The sequence below is a fragment of the Crotalus tigris genome, unplaced genomic scaffold (assembly GCF_016545835.1).
Source record: "Crotalus tigris isolate CLP2741 ecotype Arizona unplaced genomic scaffold, ASM1654583v1 scf7180000019221.656610, whole genome shotgun sequence".
Taxonomy (NCBI): Eukaryota; Metazoa; Chordata; class Lepidosauria; order Squamata; family Viperidae; genus Crotalus; species Crotalus tigris.
In genome coordinates this window covers 534,217-553,672 of record NW_024097442.1, presented here as the reverse complement: position 1 = coordinate 553,672, position 19,456 = coordinate 534,217, and the positions used below count along the sequence as shown (strand labels likewise).

Genomic DNA, 19,456 nt, shown 5'->3' with positions numbered 1-19,456 from the left:
TTGTTTGAGCCTCTCCGTTCATATTTTTTAAGTTTAGACAAATGTCCTAAAATCCTGGAACCGTTTTTCAATAATGAAATATCTGAGATATTAATGTATTTTGTACATAATCAAGCATCTATTTTTTACAAAACGATTCAAAGGATTGAAGGTGAACACATTTCAGCTACAGAAGTTAGTCTTATTTTGAATGACTTTATCCTTCAATATAAAACTCGATTTGAAGAAAAAATTCTTCCTTTAGTTATAAAAAGAAAATTGTTAGACTTAGAGGAATCAAATCTGGGCATAATGGAAAAGTTTATCAAAGAAGTGCAGAATTTTTTATCAAACATGTTTTCAATATATCGAAGAATGGTCTAAAACAAACACCACAGGAAATAACAGTTTTCAATGGTGTTTTTTGACTTCATCGCAAGTATATTGGACAGATATTGAATCTTGTGTTGAGTTTTTATCTAAAGAAATTAGATAATTTCTCTTTGAAGAAATTAGAAGACTGAATATATTTTTAAATTCTGAAAAATTAATACAATGGGAAAATAAACACGTTGAAATTGATAAAAGATGGATGGAAATATTCAGCCATTTCAAAAATGAACATATTCCATGTGAAAATGTATTTATTCTTGTTCAATTTACGTTGTGCTGCCCTGGAACTAATGCAGCAGTTGAAAGAGTTTTTTCAATTGCTAATTATTTTTGGAAAAGTGAGAAATCGAGATTGAATGTTGATGCTCTAGCTGCAGCACTTGCCATAAAATTCAATATGAAGGATATTTCTTGTTCAGATATTTCCAATATATTGTTAGAAGATGATACATTGACAAAAAAAATCATTCAATGGAAAAGTACTCATTTAAATAATAATTAATAGGATGTAAGCATAATTACAATATAAAATGTTATTGTTACAAATGTTTTTATTATGCATTTATCATGTTATAGTGTATTCTGTATTATTGTTGCAATGAATAAAATGTTTCTTTTATTTACAATATTTTTTTCTTCAATTTATTTGTGTCCTCCTTTTCATTGTAAAAAAGTTGGTCACCTTAAATCAGTGGTTCTCAACCTGTGGGTTGGGACCCCATTTGGGGTCGAACGACCATTTCACGGGGTTCACCAAACAAGGCTGTCCGCCATTTTTCCCCCTTTTCTTTGGCCAGGCCCCTGGCACCCGGTGATATATAAGTGGTTGGGGGTCACCACAACACGGGGAACTGTATTATTGGGTCGTGGCATTAGAAAGGTTGAGAACCACTGCCTTAAATAAAAGCAATGATACATGACATAAGTGGTGCTTGGAGCAGGCAAAAATGTAAGTTTTTAAAAAGAATTGAAGCCCTGAGCCACAAAACAATTCCATAAACATGCCCCATTATTTCTAGCCAGCACAGCAGTTCATACAATTACTTTCACTTATTGTAAATTTATGTAGGTGAAGTTATAATTTATTGGTTCTTCTTGGTTGGGAGTGTAGTTAGTGCAAAAAAAAAAATCCACAGTGAATGAGTTTCTCCTAAATACTGCTAATATTGGTACATACAATTGATGATGTATTGAGTTGATTTTTCATTGATGCTAATGAACTCAGCATGCCAGGGACGACTCAGAATGCAGAAAAGAGACCCCCTTTTCCTGGAGATTTTGAATTAGAATGTCTTGTTGGTGACAATTTTGTGTCTCAAAAAGTTCTATGAATCATAGGACGGCTAAGTACTTTGAGATCACCTAATAAAATCTGCATTTCCTAGTTATATAATCCCACACATGCTCCCAAAGCTTACACATGCCAGTCACCTGAAAATTGTTTTATGTGTCACATTGAGCTATCAAGACAGACAAAAAACAAAATAACCAAAGGCAATTCCTTAAGCATTCCTGTTTCAGGTCTATATATACCCTGTGTTAAAAAATATGCACCAGCATACGCTGAATTTCACCGAAAGAGTGAATTTCACCGAATTTTGCAACCTATAGTCATTAATTACATGTTCAATATTTTTCGCATAATATATTCTGCTACTGTTAATTGTTGGGAGGCAAAAACTCCTGAAGCCTTATTTCCTGGCCACATCTTGGCTTCCTCCTTGACTCCATAAATTTCATCAGATATTGCTAGCATATTTTCAAATTTAATGTCATAGTCACTAACGGAATTGATTACCTTTCCTTTAATTCTTTGCTCAAATTGATGGCATTCAGATGCATTGGTTGGGAATAATGAGACCTGAAGTTCAATAAATCTGGAGGCAATCCATAATAACAAAGACTGAGTTAATTAATAAGGAGCTGGAATAAGTTTCTATAATGGCTAATTGCTCTTGTGTCTAACAAATGCCACTCATTTCAGGATAGAAATAGTTAAGTACTGGAATAGAGCCAGGATAAAAGTTAAAGAATCTGAATTTTGAAGCTGGTTGAGGAAACCAGCATTGATTTTTTTTGGGGGGGGAGGAATGTATGATAGAATTCCAATATCATTTAATATTTAGGCCTAGAATTTTATATTCAGAATAAAGAGAGGACAAAATGAGTGGCTTTTTTTCTAAGAATTCTGCCTTTTCTGCACCTCCAGGAACATGAGGGAATCAAGGCCTCCCTCCTTCATCCCATTGCATGCTATGTCATGGAATCTAACACTAACCATGACAAATGGACTGATTTTCCTCCTCTTTGGGAGTGTTATATTTTGCCTCTGCCATCTCTGACAAGTTGCATTTCGCTATAAATCCTTTCAATTATGCCTCCAAAACCGATCTGCAGTCATTTCCCTGATATATGGTGATGAAATTAGCTTAATGTCCCTGGCAACCAATTCTTGGACTAAAAATAGTTCCTGTATGTTTCCTATCCCCCTCCTCAACCTTTTCTCTCGTGCCTCTGGCTCCCCAGTTGCATTTTATAAGAAACATGCCATAGGAGAGCTACTTAATCCTTTGGGAAACTGGGATAAACTGCTGAGATATCTGAAGTACTATATGAAAGGAGAAGGCCAGGTAGGAGAGATTTGCAGCCTGGGAAGTAACTCTGCACCAAGTCCCTTGTCATAGATGCAAAAAGAAAACAATAGAACAGACACTTTGGGCAATAATGATAACCCTTTGCTCTTAGAGTTCTAGAGCTGATTGAATGAAAACGAACTGGGTCTATGACTCTGTCGTTGTTTCTGTCCAGCTCTTGAGCCCCATGACCCCCATTGCTATTAGACAAGGCAATCTTTGGGAAGAGAAAGGACCCAGTGAAAACTCAATATATATAAGGCATGCCTGCTACCATGTTTCCTCCCCAACATAACAACATAACAACATAACAGAGTTGGAAGGGATCTTGGAAGTCTTCTAGTCCAATCTTCTGCTCAGATAGGAAACCCTGTATCATTTCAGACAAATTGTTGTCCAATCTCTTCTTTAAAACTTCCAATGTTGGAGCACCTACAACTTCTGGAGGCAAGTGGTTCCACTAATTAATTGTTCTAACTGTCAGGAAATTTCTCCTTAGTTCTAGGTTGGCTCTCTCCTTCATTAGTTTCCATCCATTGCTTCTTGTCCTGCCTTCAGGTGCTTTGGAGAATAAATTGACCCTCTCTTCTTTGTGGCAGCCTCTGAGATGTTGGAAGACTGCTATCATGTTACCCCTAATCCCTTTTTTCATTAAACTAGAGATACCCTATTCCTGCAATTGTTCTTCATATTTTTAGCCTCCAGTCCCCTAATCATCTTTGTTGCTCTTCTCTGCACTCTTTCTAGAGTCTCAATTGTATATGCTTTTCCCAAAACTGCATTTGTTTTCTCTAGGAGCTTAAATCAATGTTCCTCCTTCTTTTTCCTGCTATTTAATCATCACAACAGCCTTGTAATACAGTAAGATAAGCTGAGAGACGGTGACTCACAAAGTCATGCAGCGAAATCTGTGGTGAGTCTTCAACCTGAATCTTTTTGATGCAAATCCAACACATTAAACATTAACCCAATACTGACTTTATAATACCTTCCCAAAAACTGTGTTCACCCTCTAAAATCTGTTGAGCCTGCAACTCTCAGTATCCTCAAGGCATTTCTGGTTGCAAATCTGATAAACTAGAGAGCATTAGGCTGAATGTACATATCTGCAAAGCAAGCTGTGGAGTCTTGTCTCATCCTGGGGTAGCTGCCAAAAATCAGGCTTCTGTCTTTTTTAATGGCAAATTTCCACCTTCAAAATTATTGGTTTCTAGCTACACATTATGCCTAGTCTCCATCCTTTTATGAGCAGGCATGATCATACTTGGTTCAATGGCTATCAGTTCAGTATTCTGCCAAAAAGATAAATAAAAATGTAGAGGAAGGTCCCATTAGCACCATAAACATAAACGTTGATTCTGTCATATTCAAAATGAATGTGTAGGTAATCTCACCATGGACTCTGGCCTAATTTCAGCATGGTACATCACTTCAAAAGGTAATTATCAGCTATTGCCAAAATATTATAGATATGCATTCTAATAATAAAAGATAAATAGTGGATGTCTAGCTTTGCTTGTCTGCTTGGATACCTGAAGCTGCCAGTATTCAGTTCCTGAATTATCCCTCTTAGTAGACCTAAAGTTCAGACTTGCATACTTTGCTCAAAGACAGTATTCACATTTCATAGCTTTGTTAAAATTGGAGAAGTATAGAAAAGGGCAGAACTTGCTTACTTGGCTACGGGGAAAAAAACAATTGGAAAGTTGGAATTCTATAGATCAAATAGAATATTCTGAATAAGAATAGATGTAGTCTATTAAAGTCCCTGCTATTATCCCATTTGATCATGATTATGATGCAATGCCTGACGTGAAACTATCAGGAGGCTGGCTAGAAATAAATGAGCTAGCCTTAATTTTAAACCCTCCTTTTTTACAGAATGATCTCCTTAATACAATCTATATATTTATAGGTACAGTATATATATCTATGTATCTATGGCCAAGCCTTTAGGGGCAGACCTATTTACTACCAAATGGCTGTCCAGTCTCTTCTTAAAAATTTAAACTCTGGTCAATGTAATTTCATTTGAGTAGCGTGAAGAAAACAGAGGGTGCTTCCTATTTTTTCCTAATACAAAAAAAGCAAAAACATCTGCAGTCGTCCTAAAATTCCCCTCCCCACAAATATATTACTTACTGGACTAGTGGAAAATTCACAATATTATGTTGCAGACCTTCCAGTTGCCAAAGACTGATTGTAAGGAAAGAGAGTTCAATATCTAAAAAACAAGGCAGAGTAAAAAAAATGTGCTCAGGATAATGTTTAAATTGTGATTTGCATCATTCAGTTGCCAATCACTTTCTCTCAGGCCTACGAAGCAGGCCGTGGCAAACCACTTCTGAAATCTTGCTAAAAACTGCAGGAACTTCTCTAGGCAGTCACCAGGTATCAACACTGACTTGAAGGCTAAATAAATAAATAAAAATTGTATTTTATAGAGGTTACCAAAATTGTTGCCTAGCATTTGTAATCCCTTCTATTTTTTCTATTTGTTTTTTTTTTCTTAAAGAAAAGAAAAAATACCGTATACTCTGAGAACAGAAATTAAATTCTTAGGCTTTCAATAAAAACTCCATCTCAAAGGCATATGAACACACACACACACACACACACACACACACACACATACACACACACATTTCTTCCTCCCATATTTGGGCTGACAGGGTGCATCAAAAAAAAAACCCTCAAGATATATATATATATATATAGTTATGTATCAAAGAGACATAACTCTTTGAGAGTAAAAGTACCTTCAAATCCATCAACTTTTAAGTATGACTCTTTGCTAAAATATAAACACTGGCACTGAAGAGGTGAAAAAGTCATAATAAAGCAAAACACCATTGTACATGGTACTATGTCACTAATTTCTTTTGTTTCCTTATTAACTCTGGTCAGGTCCAAGAGATCTGCTGTTATTGGAAATACTACAACCCATGCTAACTCTGTTGATCAGGAAAAAAAAATATCTGGAGGCAGCTTCCAGGGAGGGATATGACAAATTGAAGATGGCTCTGCAAAAGCAAAACTGGGAATTGTGAGGAGACTTTGGAACTTCTCCAGATAAGGAAAGCACAGGGGGTCACTCCCACGTCTTCTGGATACCTGCTCCTTGCAATAAGACTGCAGTACCTCAGTTTTGTGCAAGTTTGAGCACCAACTGATGATGGGATCAGCATCTTATGCACAACTGCGGCATAGTCTTTTAAAGAACACTGTGTTTGCAAACCTCACTTTCTAATCACTTTCAGAAATTGCTGATTATAGCCATCTTAAAGCTATTAGAGACCTTCACAAGTTTGAAAAGTTGGGTGAGTTTATCTTCAACTCTGAAAAAAAGAAAAATTAATTACAAGCTGAAAAAGTTAAAGAATTTGAAATAAACAGCAAAAAAGCTTAATAAGATTTTGATCTAAGAATGTTATGAATGGATTAAGAGTCCAGATACATTTGGAATATTGATTTTTACTATAAGAATTTGGAATTAACTAAAAACAAACAAACAACCTCATGGGAAACAGACTTATTTTGACTATCATGGCAATTTCAAGTCATAACAACAAATGATGATTTTAGAAACTGGACACTAGAGGGGACTAAATATTTTAAGCAGAAGAAAAAAAAATACAAACCTGATGTCAGTTACTACTCATACTTACAAAATATTACACCATCAGAAATATTAAAGGAATCTTTGAATAACGGAGTCAGAAGTTAATAACTACCGGTACAAACACTGTCAGTAATGACGTCTGCCTCTATGCATAAGACTATATTTGACAGATGTTACTGAAGGAATGGCAGACTTGGGATAAATTTTATTTGACAAGATACAGTAGAGGAAATACAGAATGTGGAACTACAAAAGAGAATGATTTGGAAAAAGGTATTTTACTGGATATGCAAAAACAAACAAATACTGGCTAAAGTTTTAAAAATAAACCCAGGGAGATACAAATGATAATAAATTTGGAAATTTATTGCTTATTGGATCCAAAAAATAAGTTTGTTAAAGCTTTGAAGAATTTGTGTGACAGGATAAAGAAGAATTGAAGACAAATCAATTCCTACAGCAATATTTGATTGAATTAAAGATTAAAACTGTTAGAAGTAAAAGATACACAAATAAAGTTGATTTATGTGATAAGTGTTAAAAAAGGCTATTTTTTTACAATGTTTTTGGCAACTCTTTATAGACATTTTGCTGACCCCACAATTGAAAGGTTGATATTTTATGGATTTGCTTATATATAAGGAATGAGATATGGAGTGAAGAGTTCTTAAATTTATCTATAGTTTATGTCAACTCTACAAGTGACCATGACTGCAGCCATTTTCCTTCTCATTCTAGGTTGCAACATAGAATGGAGTGAGGGGGGTTGTCCACATGATTTGTTAGTCAAAATAATCTTTTATCCCATGGGAACCAAGGTCATCGGCTGCTCCCGAGACCAGGGACTGGGCATTGCATAAAATCCCGCCAAATAATCATATTGGGGAATGTAATTGCTTTATGGGCCGGACATTTAACTTTGCATTGGGAAATTGTTACTTGTGTATTCAGACTTGGTTACACTCTTGACTCTGCTGATATTTTGTAACTAATAAACATGTTCTTTGAGGAATTTGCAAGCCTCTGAGTTTTGCTTTATTTGTCTCTGCATGACATTTTGTTGTGATCAAGGAAGTATATTTTTATATATTTTTCTTTTTTAATTAGATTTCTTTCTTTTGCTTTTTCCTTGCACTTTTTATTCTTTCTTTCTATTCTCTTCTAAGTGCTGTTTGTATTAATTTTTACCATTGTAATTAAAATTCTTAATAAGCATGTTTATTGTCACTTTTTCTATGCATACTCAGGCACACATTGAAAATGAAATTCTGATGCTCAGTCTCAAAAGAATATAAATGTATATACATAAATATATATACACCCATACAGATACATATGCTGTACATACACACACACACATACATCTATAGTCCACTTTGAATACATAGCAGAAGAAAGATTCTGAAATTTAACAAAGTTGATACTATATGGTTCAAAGCCATTTTAGAATCTAGTTGTTCTGCTTCAGATACCATAAAAGCCTTCTCCCAGAAGATAACAAAGAAAACTGGTCATGGAGAGGATGTGTACCATCCCAGGCAATATTGCGGACTGTGATTAAGCAGTGCTTATATGCCATGTTCATGCCATGTAAAAATTATTATTAAAAATAAAATAAAAATTATTTGGGGAAAAGATTGATAGCAGGCAATATAATATGTTTAATAGTCTGAAAATTCATAGCTCCACAGTGAGGGAGATGAACGGTTAAGACGTTTGATGTATAAATAAATAAATAAATAGATTAATTAATTAAATCTTTAATAGAAGGAATCTGCAGCATATTTTCAGTGATACTAACTTGGAAGGAACTGGAGACACTTTAGAAAACAGGTTAAAAATCTCAAGCCAAGAAAGCTGGACTGACAATAATAGAATAAAATCGAAGGAGGACAAGTATTCAAGGAAAGGGCACACAATGGCACAAGGAAAATGAGGAGATTACTGGCTAGGCAGAAGTGCTGCTGCAGAGAAAATGAGGTAGGTGGGCAAACAGCACATAATCTGGCAAAGTGATGATGTGGCCATTTGGATTTTATTAGCTAGATATGCAAGGGAAAAAAAAATCCAACACCTGAGATATAATTGAAGCCCAGTTCTCATCAATTCCAAGAGCGTCCATGAAACTTAAATTTGGCCTTTGAACTTTTCCTATTCATGGGAATATTTAGATTGAGTGAATGCAGAAGAGAAAACAGAAGGGAAATATTTGCTAATCAGTGCAACCAGGCATTTTACATTATAAATGAAATAATGCAGGATATGCTTTAAGTCTTGTGTATAGAAATAGATGACAGCTCCACCTGGATTCATCTCTTTGGCTTGGATTCCTGCAAGTTAAATCTAATGTTGATAAACTGGAAGCACTGAAAGGGAATCCATTACAAGATGATTAAATCTGAGACTTGAAGTTAACCTCTTTTTTTGAAAGGTTAGGGACAAAAGTCACAGGCTGCAAGGCTACTCATTTGTTTAAAAACAAAAATTGCCTGGCAGAGTTATCGGGCTTACAAGCTGGATTCAGACTAATACTTTACTCAGGGACTGTCTTTGTCTAAGTCACAAAACCTGATTAGTTTTAAGCAAGATTTAGCTGGTTTATGACTTCATATACTGGGTGAATCTCCTATATGGGTTAATTATGCTATATAATCACAATCACAAACATGCCAACATGCAGGTGGGTAGTATGTAGTAGTTGTGTTGTAGGAACCCAACTTCTGTCTTCTGAAGGTGAGATCATCATGTCAATTCACAACATGGTTTTTCTTTCCTTCTTCTTTCAAAGTTTATTCTACTTCCAAACCAGTGTTTAATTTAATTGTTCAATTTGAAAATCAGATTGGTCTAATAAAGTGCTGACCTAGACACCAAGAGACTGTGAGTCTAGGCCTCCCATAGTCTTGAAAACCAGCTGTGTGAATTTGGGCCTGTTGCACTCACAGGGTTGGTTGGTGAGCTAAACAAATATAATATTTATTTATTTATTTGGACAAACCTACCTCTGCCTCTAACCTGTTATATGAACATAACCCAGACTTTGGATTTAGTACAGAACTAGCAAAAACAATGAATGAGACCTGTCAACATCCCTTTTCTTGCCAGCAAGCCACCTTAGAGAAAATAAACATTTGCCTGATTTTTGCATTTGGTGGATCTTGTGGAGGCAAAAAGCAAACACTTTATCCATTTAGGACCATTGCCCTTTACATATTTCACAAAGCCTTGTGGAGTCCTAATGTCTTAAGTTATCTTAGCATGTTTGGGGAACCAAAATAGGTAAAAGGAAAAGTCCCTATAGAAGTTGTGTGAAAACTTGGTCAGAGTTTGCTTTCTTCCAATAAGAAACATGAACAGAAGCATGTTTACTCTTATCTGACTTGTAGCACACCAGATATTGCTGAACTGCAACTTCCAGTTACCCTGCCAGCCTAGCCAAGAATAAGGGATGCTGGAAGTTATGATTTAAAACATACAGTGTTTTAAAAGTCATCAGTCATCATTGTGCCAAAACAACAGGAATGAGGACAGGTTTTATATCACTTCAGCAATGGCTGAATGTACATATCAAAAACCTGGGAAACAGAATGGATGAGAGATTACTAATAGTAATGCAGAATACTAAGGCTAATGCAGATCTAAAGACTGTACAGAAGAAGACCAGGAAAGATTGGTTCATCTTTTAATTATTTTTGAAGAACATCACAAAGAGCAAGAGATTTAAATGATACAAAACCAGAATTACTCAGAAAATGTATTAGGTTCAAGTTGTAGAACATCCCTTTGCTTAATAATCTTTCTTCTATTAAGCAGGGAATGATGCAGCTTTATCCAATGTTGTTTAGACATCCTTAAAATTCAAGTGGTTTTGGAAGCAGGTAACCATAAATTGTTTTTTTAAAAATATATATATATATTTATTTAAAAAACTGAGTTAAGTCCCCTTTTTGAAGCTGCAAAACTCCTTTTGACTACTAAACTCTAGAAGAACTTTTTTTTCATCATTTGGAGTCAGGGATATAAGTCCCGTAAAAGCATTAATATAGTTTCAGACAACAGAACTTTCACACCAACAACAAAAAAAAGCCTTCAATCTACTTTGCAACATTGTCCTGCTCATTGTGGCCCTTGAGCGCACCAAAAGATTGCCCATCCTATTTTTCAGTCTTCTAGGTACAATGAAAATCTTGGAAATGGTTTGCTTCTAGATATATCACATTGGTTGCTGATGAATTTAAATTTGGATCCAACTCTTCTATTCTTATTTCAACTCCTCCGGAGACCCCCACATTCAGGTTCATCTGAGCAGGGATGGAACAGGCATCCCTTCTGCTCAAAGGGAACTCCAGGTGTCCAAATCCACCAAATGCCTTCCTCAAATAGGTGGCCTCTAGATGTGCTGCACATTCTAGCCCATCATCCACAGCAGATGAAAATGGGAGAAGAGAAAGAGCACAAGGAAGGTTAAAGAAGCAGCCCTCCCCCTGCAGCCAGCAAGTCCATAGTAAGAGAAAATCCACACTGATCTTAAATAGGGGAGGGGGGATGGCAGCAGGAGGGCGAGGGGAGAAAATGAGAGAGGGAGGGAAAGGGAGAGTTTATCCGAGGAGATCCAAGTACGGAGAAGCAAAGTCAAATGGGGGAGTCTCCATCTCCTCCTAGTACCCTCACAGCCCATATTTGGGGAAGGCGGGGGTCATGTTCTGCCATTCAAATGGCAGCAACCGCCCAATCTCGGTTATTAGATAGGGCAGGATGGGGATGGGGGGGGGGACCGGAGGCTGTCCTTAGATCGAGCCCTCCCCAAGAAGGGGCGAGTGGAAGCAGGTGGGGGCGGAGGCTGCCGCCGCGACATTTCTTTGCTTCTAGTTTAGCCTGCTAATGCTGCGGGAGATTCCCGGTGGCCGGACGGAGGAGAAGAAACGAGGGGGGAAGGATCTGCAGAGCCATGGAACGGCGGGGAATGCTGCAGGTAAGAGGCTGATCGTGCTTAAAGAACCCGGCCGGAGCAGAGAGAGAGAGAGAGTGAAGGATAGATGCTCAACCACCCCACAACCCACGCCTGGGCTTCGGGCATGCCACCTCAGTCAACTTTCCAGCCCTAGGGTACAGGGAGGGGGTTGCGCAGAAGGGGAAGCCGGTGAGAGGCAAAAAGATAAAAGCGGAGGGAGGATCACCTGGGATGCTAGGGGTGAGAGAGATTCCTCTCCTTCTCAGAAGGGATGTTAGGGGCAGTTATAGAAGAAGACGGAGCCCCCCTCTATTTGTTCTCCTTCCCCTGACAGCCTTGTAATCCTGCTGTCCACCCTTCTCCTTGCCTTTCTTCTTGTCTTTTGCTTTTTCTTGGGGGTGGGGTGAAGGGAGAGAGGAAACAAAGCAATTATGTATAGTTATAAACCAGGATCAATTCCACCCCTCCTTCCCTCCCTTCTCTTCCCCCCCTCCCTTCCTTAGGAGTCCTTAAAAAATGCCAGCCCAGCTTTTGATACCTGAGTTTTGGATAAGTGTTTTTACCAAGCCCTGCCTCTGATTGAAAGAGTTAGCCAAGGGAGGAAATTCAAAATAGTATTCATGACAAAATCTTGAATTAAGGGAAATTAACCTGGGAGAACTATTCCCTGCCATTCCACACTTAATCATCGCCAGCAGAGATTAGACTTTCTGCCTGGTTAGATATAAGAGGCTTCTGATACTGAATACAGAAGTGTGGGTAAAGCTATTAGGAAGCTATGGATCTGCAGTCAATTGTTTGGATGCTCCATTCTGCAAGGCAAAAATCTCTGCCTTCTTCCAGTGTGTTGTTGATAAAGTTGTCTTTGGCTGTGGAGGCTCAGCACTAAGCCCTGTCTTACTGTATAAGATCCAGGGCCAGCTGGGCATTAAAACATAGTAGGGATGCAGAGAAATCCCAAAAAAGTCTTTTCTCCTAATGATTTTCAGATGTGTGACCTTCAGAGAATGCATTACACTTGAATATGGATGCTTGTGAATCTGAAAGTCAGCTCCAAGTGGGAATGATCTGTAGGCAGCCCATCATCATGGGAAGAGCTCCTTATGTTTCCTTGACCGAGGGAGCAAATAAGGTGGATGGTGCCAGCAGCAACACTTGGAGCAGTATTGGGTGGCTGCATTTGCTTAGTATTTTTATTTCCCGTGATAACTCTCTGAACAATGAGAAAGTATTTGGGAAAAGTTAAAGGTGGCTAGGCCATCTTGTAAAAAAAAAAAAAGTGGTTGGAGAAGTTATGGAGAAGCAGGTGCAGTGTGGTACTGCAAATTTAAATACTCAGCTAGAAAAGGCACTGCTACAGATGCCATGCACATTTAGATTCCTTTCTCCTTAAATGGTGCTTCCCAGTTGGATTGGGATTTCAATTCCCAGAGGTCCAAGCATACCAGCTTGCAAATTGAGGTGGTTCTAGTTGAACGTGATTCTGTCAAGATAGGACACTAGTTAGAAAATGTACTTAGCCATGGCACATTGAGAGAACACTGCTCTAGAACTCTGATCCACAATTGGGTCTTGAAAGGAAGAAAATATGTTAGTGAGTCAACTAATTTGGTAAGCAAATTCTGTCATCTCTGGTACCCTTTTCATTGAAAAATCCATAGTAAACTTTCAAGGAACAGTTTACATTCAAGCTTTCACACATTGAGAATTGTTTGAGAGAAGAGTTCATTTCATCTCTCTGTATCCACATGCATTGGGGGAAGAAGTCTGCAATGAAAACTTGCTGTATGCATGTGCTCTTCCCTGTAACTTAGAAAGTTGATGGCAACATTCAAAATTCTATTCAGCTGAATTACTAAGAGGATCAGGATATTTTTCTTACAATAAAAAATCATTTTCAAGGTTCCAGAACTGGATTTTGCTTGTTATTGGGTACTCTATTTATGCTCATGAAGATTCCCCTCTAAATCAGTGGGACCTATTATGACCCAGTGAGGACTGGAGATTTCTGTACTTCACTTTGAACAGAAAATGATACTGTATAATCACAGCAAAATTACCAGTAATATTAAATATGATTTGATAATTGCTGAAGGAAAAAAATCCATGCATTTAATACCTTCTATATACTGTAACTTATACATACCGTGTGATACTATAATGTTCTGAATTCTTCCCTTCAACTAATTAGCTACAGAGGGGAAATCTAGAATGCTATAATATCTGGACACCGGTGAGTTATCTTTTTGGAAAGAAAAATCAGAAATCAAAAGAATGATTGGTAAGAACCTTGCTAGCTACAACCATGCATTTTATGAAATTTGGTTTTCTCTTTAGTATCCTACAAGGTATGTTAAAATGTCAAGCACCAAAGTACAATATAGTCAAATTTCAATACATGTTAGAGAAGAAGGGACGTAGCAGAGTAGAGGTACATTCACTTTGCATGCAAAGTCTGTAGCATATTCAAGTCTACTGGGAGAGACTCACTACCAGCAAGTACAGAAGAGGAATGGGCAGTCTACTTTGGGACAAGACTTTAGAACCTCAAGATGCCCTTTACTGTCTCCATGGAACCTTTCTGACCCCAAAGCCATTGCTATAAGTACATATGATAGCAGAGGCTGGTACTTTCCTTTGTAGTATGCTGGCTTCCTATTTATTTTTTAAAATCAAAATGATCTTTAAAAATCAGTGGAGCAGAAAAGCTGATGCACACAAAACAAGTTGTCTGCAGGCACCATATTGCTAAACTAGAATTATCACTGGTCTAGTTCAATATAAGACAGCCCCTTGTGACATTCATATCGGCACAGTGCTGAGTGGTTTGAAAATAGGATTTCACTCTTGTTATAGATTAGAATTCATATTTCTATAAAAAGGCTGATCACACATGTTTCATTCAGTTAATTCAAATTAGCACGGTAACAAACATGTTGGTGGATAGTAAAATTTGTCACAGGGAAGTGATGCCTAAATATGGATCGGAAGCAACAAGTGAGATGAGCTATTGCTTTCTTCCCATGTTTTCCACTCTGTTCTAACCTCCGTTGCAATGTTAAAGAATGCTTCTCTGAAAATGAGATCTTCTAGAATTTGGAGGAAATGCTGTTGGTTCCATCCCACACCATTCTAGTAACTATTAGAAGCTAGAGCAATATGGACAGGACCAATTGCATTTTTTTCTTCTAGATCTATGGCTACATTCTGGTTGAAAGGCAACAATGAAGAATGGATCCATGTCCCAGGATTCCAATAGTTATAGAAGTGACTCTCATACTTAAATATGTTTGGGATACAGTATTGGGAACTGTTCTTTTTTAATGATAATAGAGAAGGAAGGATGGATATAATAAGCCGCATGGGTATGAACAGAGCTTTCAAGCATTATTATGATGGGAAGAGGCCCGAGGAAATAGCTTCCCACCGTTATGAATGACTTCCAAGATTTCATTTCTGCCAAGGATCATCTCTAACACTATTTCTCTTTTAAAAGTTCTATTCTGGAATTGTGAACTAACAAGTACCTATGAGTATGTCCAGAGGACATCTGAGCATCTGCACAATGTTGTTACTGATTAATTACAGTCTGCTTCAGAACCTCTGGGATGTGGTGGGAATAATATCAAATCAGGCAGGTTTAAGCTTCAGCATCTCTCATCTTCAAAACTGTTTCAAATGGCAATTTCCCATTTGCACATTTGAATTAATGTATTTTGCATAATCCACATACATCAATTATCCTTTGTGCAAATACAGTTTGCAGCATTTCCCTACATGAATTCCTTCTGAATTGAGACAGGCATTAATATATGCTAATTAATAATGGCAGCTATTTTTATCACCTGCAAAAGACTTCCTTTTTCTAGAGAATTCCACATTCAGAAGATTGCACGAGGGTGACCATAGAAGCTCTTGAATGTCTCCTGGCAAAGAATGCAGCTGGATATGGGTCCACTGCAAAGATGGAATGATGTGATCATTTGAAAGGAAAAGCATAATTCCTGGTGATCCACTTAACTGATTTGTATTAGTAGGATAATGATAGTGGTGGTAATAATGACAATGATAAAACAATGAAGCATTGTATGATATACCAGAAATTAACCTACAATTCACCATCATAGCCTCCATCTCATTCATCTTTACCTTATTTGGAGTGGGATAGGATTAATAGATTTAAAAGCGAAATTTAGATTGTCAAAAGGGGCCAACAGTGGGCTGTAACAGGGATTTCATTATAAAATTGCTGCTGCTGTTGCTACGTAGCATTTTTCCATATTAAAACACATTATATGCATTCTTTTAGAAATTCTTACACATCTTGGAAAAGCAGATCAATATTTTCTCATAAGGGGCAATGAAGAAATTGGAGTTATCACAATAGCTTGTTTGGATCCAGTGACTAGATTCATTACCAAGGTCTTTAGTAAAATATTGATTCATTCACACACATACATCTGTTGTACTCCTTAAGGTTAACGGGAGACAGGAAACAGAGTGAAGGACAGATGTATCAGCTCTTTTCATTGCCAAAGTCTATGAAACTGAGCTGTTACAGAGGGAAAGCTATAGATTTCAAATGACATCCTTGAACTGCACTTTTCTTATTTCTGAGATTTGGGATTAGCACAAATAAGGCAGAAGACAAATCCTGAAGGATAGTCCTCTTATACACCTATCAACATGAACATTGGACATATTTCACTGCAGAAATTCTTTGTGAAAATCCCACTGGAAAGAAGGAAAGTATGAATGAATTTTGCCCAAAGGGTTATTATAACTGTCTGCCTTCCCAAACTGCTGGCCCAAACTGTATCTAATCTCAATGGAAGCTGATTGCAAACGACCCATTTGAGGTGGGGGTGGGATGGTTGCCTGATTTTGGAGGAGGTTTCCCTGACCTTCTTTTGCAAGCCATAACATAACAGAGGGACTGCCCAGGTTTTTCTTTACATAGCTAAAAAAGAAAGTTGTCAGTGTCCCAATTTATCCAATCTCTTCTCCATTCCAACTGCAAAATTACAGGGTTCTTTGAAATCACACTTGTAAACAGACTTCTGGTATGGCCCACTACTTTTCCAGCAAAGTAAAAGAAAACTGGTTGCCCAAAGGATTTTTTATGTTATCAATCCATTCACAAAAGAGTAATTTAACATGTCCCTTTTAAGAAAAACTGCAGCTCCAGAATGTGCAGATGTTCTGAGAACTCTTAAGAAGATTGATCTCAGGTTAAAAAGGGATAGCTGATACAATAGGTGTATTGATAATATTTAATAATCTAAAATGCACATGCTAAATTATTAGAATCATTAAATATTTGTGTCTTCATCACTTATTAAAGTAAAAGGGTAAATACTTACATTTTAATTCAATTGTAACTATAATTTTTACTGTTGCTCTGGTAAAGAGATATAAATGAATATAAATTTATTAGCTTTAACGGACTGTTACTGATACCGAAAAATCCTAAGCAGAATTTCTAAAATACTCCCCAGAGAAACTGTAAGTTTTTAAATAGAAAAAAAAAACCCTGAACTATCTTTTGATGAATAGCAATAGTGATTAAGCAAAATTTGATCACTTTCTTGAAGGTCACCTTGGAAAGGTCTATGAGAAGGAGGAAAATAAGACTGGCATCTGTTTTGTTGTGACTGAATGTTAAAAGAAGTGCAGTTAGGTTTTTAATGACAATTTGAATAAAAGGGGCAGCAAAGAAACATGTCTTATTGATTCAGTTTCCTCCAAGGGAACAAATATATGGTCTTGTATCAGTTGCCTTAGAATCTTTCCTCCAGAATAGTTGAATGTAAAACATTGTGTCTGCCTAATTTAAAGGCTCTTCTGTGTTGGGTACATGTTGGTAAGTTGTCTGGCCAGTATGAATGTCTATATAACAAATTTTTGGAGAAGAGCATAGGTCCTTTTGTAAACCTAAGTTGAGCAGCGACTGTTTTTCTTCCAATACAACTTTCTCATAACCTTGTGAGATCAGTGGAAATTGTTTATACTCTATTCCAGATAGGCATGAAGTGAGTAGCTATCTTATAGAGCTAAAGGACTTTCTGAGAAGACTAGATTGAACTAAAAGATTAAAAATTGGATTCAAGTCTCTAGTAAAGCCTATTTCTGGTCTCAAAAGACTTAGGTACACATCTTAGCAGACAAATTAGGGCCCTTAGCACTTTGTCTGAACTGCTTCTAAAGGGGTAACACTCTACTAACTGCAGATTTATGTGCCCTAGAATAGAGAGCTTTTGACTTTCCTGACCAGCTCAAGATTGACTCAGTCTTTCATCCTTCCAAGGTTGGTAAAATGAGTACCCAGATTTCTTACCAGGTAACAAATAAAAGAATAGTGCTTGTCACAAGTTGAACTTGCAGGGAAACAGATCTCATTTGTTTAATCCAGGCCACTAAAACTAGCAATAGGTTTCCTAGATGTTTAAATGCAATGGTTTGTTGGATGCTGATATATGATTATAAATTTTCAAGAAGAATTCCATAAATTTAGTTTCTTTAAAGTTGGTAAGCTTATCCAATCTCTGCAATGAAATGGAAGATCTTGAAAAAATCATTCTATACTCACTTGGAAAATAGAAATGATGGTGACATCATCTTCATAGAGAAGGACAAAAGGCAGGTTTGTTGGTCAGTGTAGTAGGTAAGTGATGTTATTTTCTTGTTAGTAACTTTACTAAAGAATTTATATAGAAAATAAAGCAGTAAACATGCATGAAACACCTCTTTTCAAATTGTGAAAGCTGCTGTTTGTAAGTTTGTAAGATTCCTAGCTGCTTTGGAAAAAGCTCTTGACTGCATGGTAAGTGATGAAAAATGACTGTGCATGCACACAGATATGGAGATAGAGCAAATGATGTGACTGCTTTACTAATTCAAAATCAGTTTTTCTATGCTGTACCTGCTTCATTACATGTTGTAAGGCAGGGGTCCCCAACCTCCAGTCCATGGACCGGCACCGGTCCGCAGCATGCCAACAAGCGGGCCACACAAACAAGCAAAGCTCCATCCTCAGGATGCAGGCAGTATTCAAAACCATACCCCCTCTGGTCCATGGAAAAACCTTTCTCTGTGATACCGATCCCTGGTGCCCAAAAGGTTGGGGATCTCTGTTGTAAGGCACATAGGCTGAAGATTTTGCATAGGTGTAATTGAAATTAATACTACCTATTTAGAATCAACCTTTTTTAATTGATTGCCTCCAGATGCATTAGATTAGTATGTTCAATGTTAGTGAGGGTTGGGAATTATGAACATTGTAATACAATAGAATACATAATGGAGAATTATTCACCTATCCCAAGTGGAGGGGTGGGATAAGGTAGTATTCATTCATACAGTGCTTTAACTTTTAGAAGAGGGACATTTACAGGATGGTCTTCTGGTTATTAGCATTCCCAGAGGTATAGTCAGAGCTCCTTCCTCCCATTCTGTGGTTTCATCTTGCTAAGCTATCCCAGTAGGAAGATATGATTGAATCCCATTCTCTAGAATCCAAGAATGCTGATAAATTGATTTGTAGTGTGACCTATTCTGAGAAAGACTGTTACACACACTGCCACATGTACCAGTTTCCATTCACAGACAACACACAAATGTCTGCCTACTCTCTCTTTTTTTTATAACATAGTTAATGTTAACGTATAGTTGGAAACTGATCAAAGAGAGAAGCAACCTGGAATTAAGGAGAAACTTACTGACAGTGAGAACAACTAACCAGTGGAACAGCTTGCCTCCAGAAATCATGGGTACTCCATCATTGGAGATTTTTAAGAAGAGGCTAGACAGTCACTTGTCTGAGCAGGGCGCTGGAAGACCTCCAAGGTCCCTTCCAGCTCTATTCTATTCTAAATTGTT

General features: G+C 37.2%; 1 protein-coding gene across 2 annotated transcripts in view; it reads left to right on the top strand.

The window, feature by feature from the left end:
- The first annotated feature begins 11,467 nt into the window (after positions 1-11,467).
- The window catches only part of LOC120316066 (corticotropin-releasing factor receptor 1), a 106,362-nt gene continuing 98,373 nt past the window's right edge, over positions 11,468-19,456 (top strand). For both annotated transcript variants that reach the window (XM_039361243.1, XM_039361241.1), the window contains exon 1: positions 11,468-11,599. In XM_039361243.1, the coding sequence (XP_039217177.1) occupies positions 11,576-11,599 (24 nt within the window). In that variant the 5' untranslated portion in view covers positions 11,468-11,575. The remainder of the gene's footprint in view (positions 11,600-19,456) is intronic.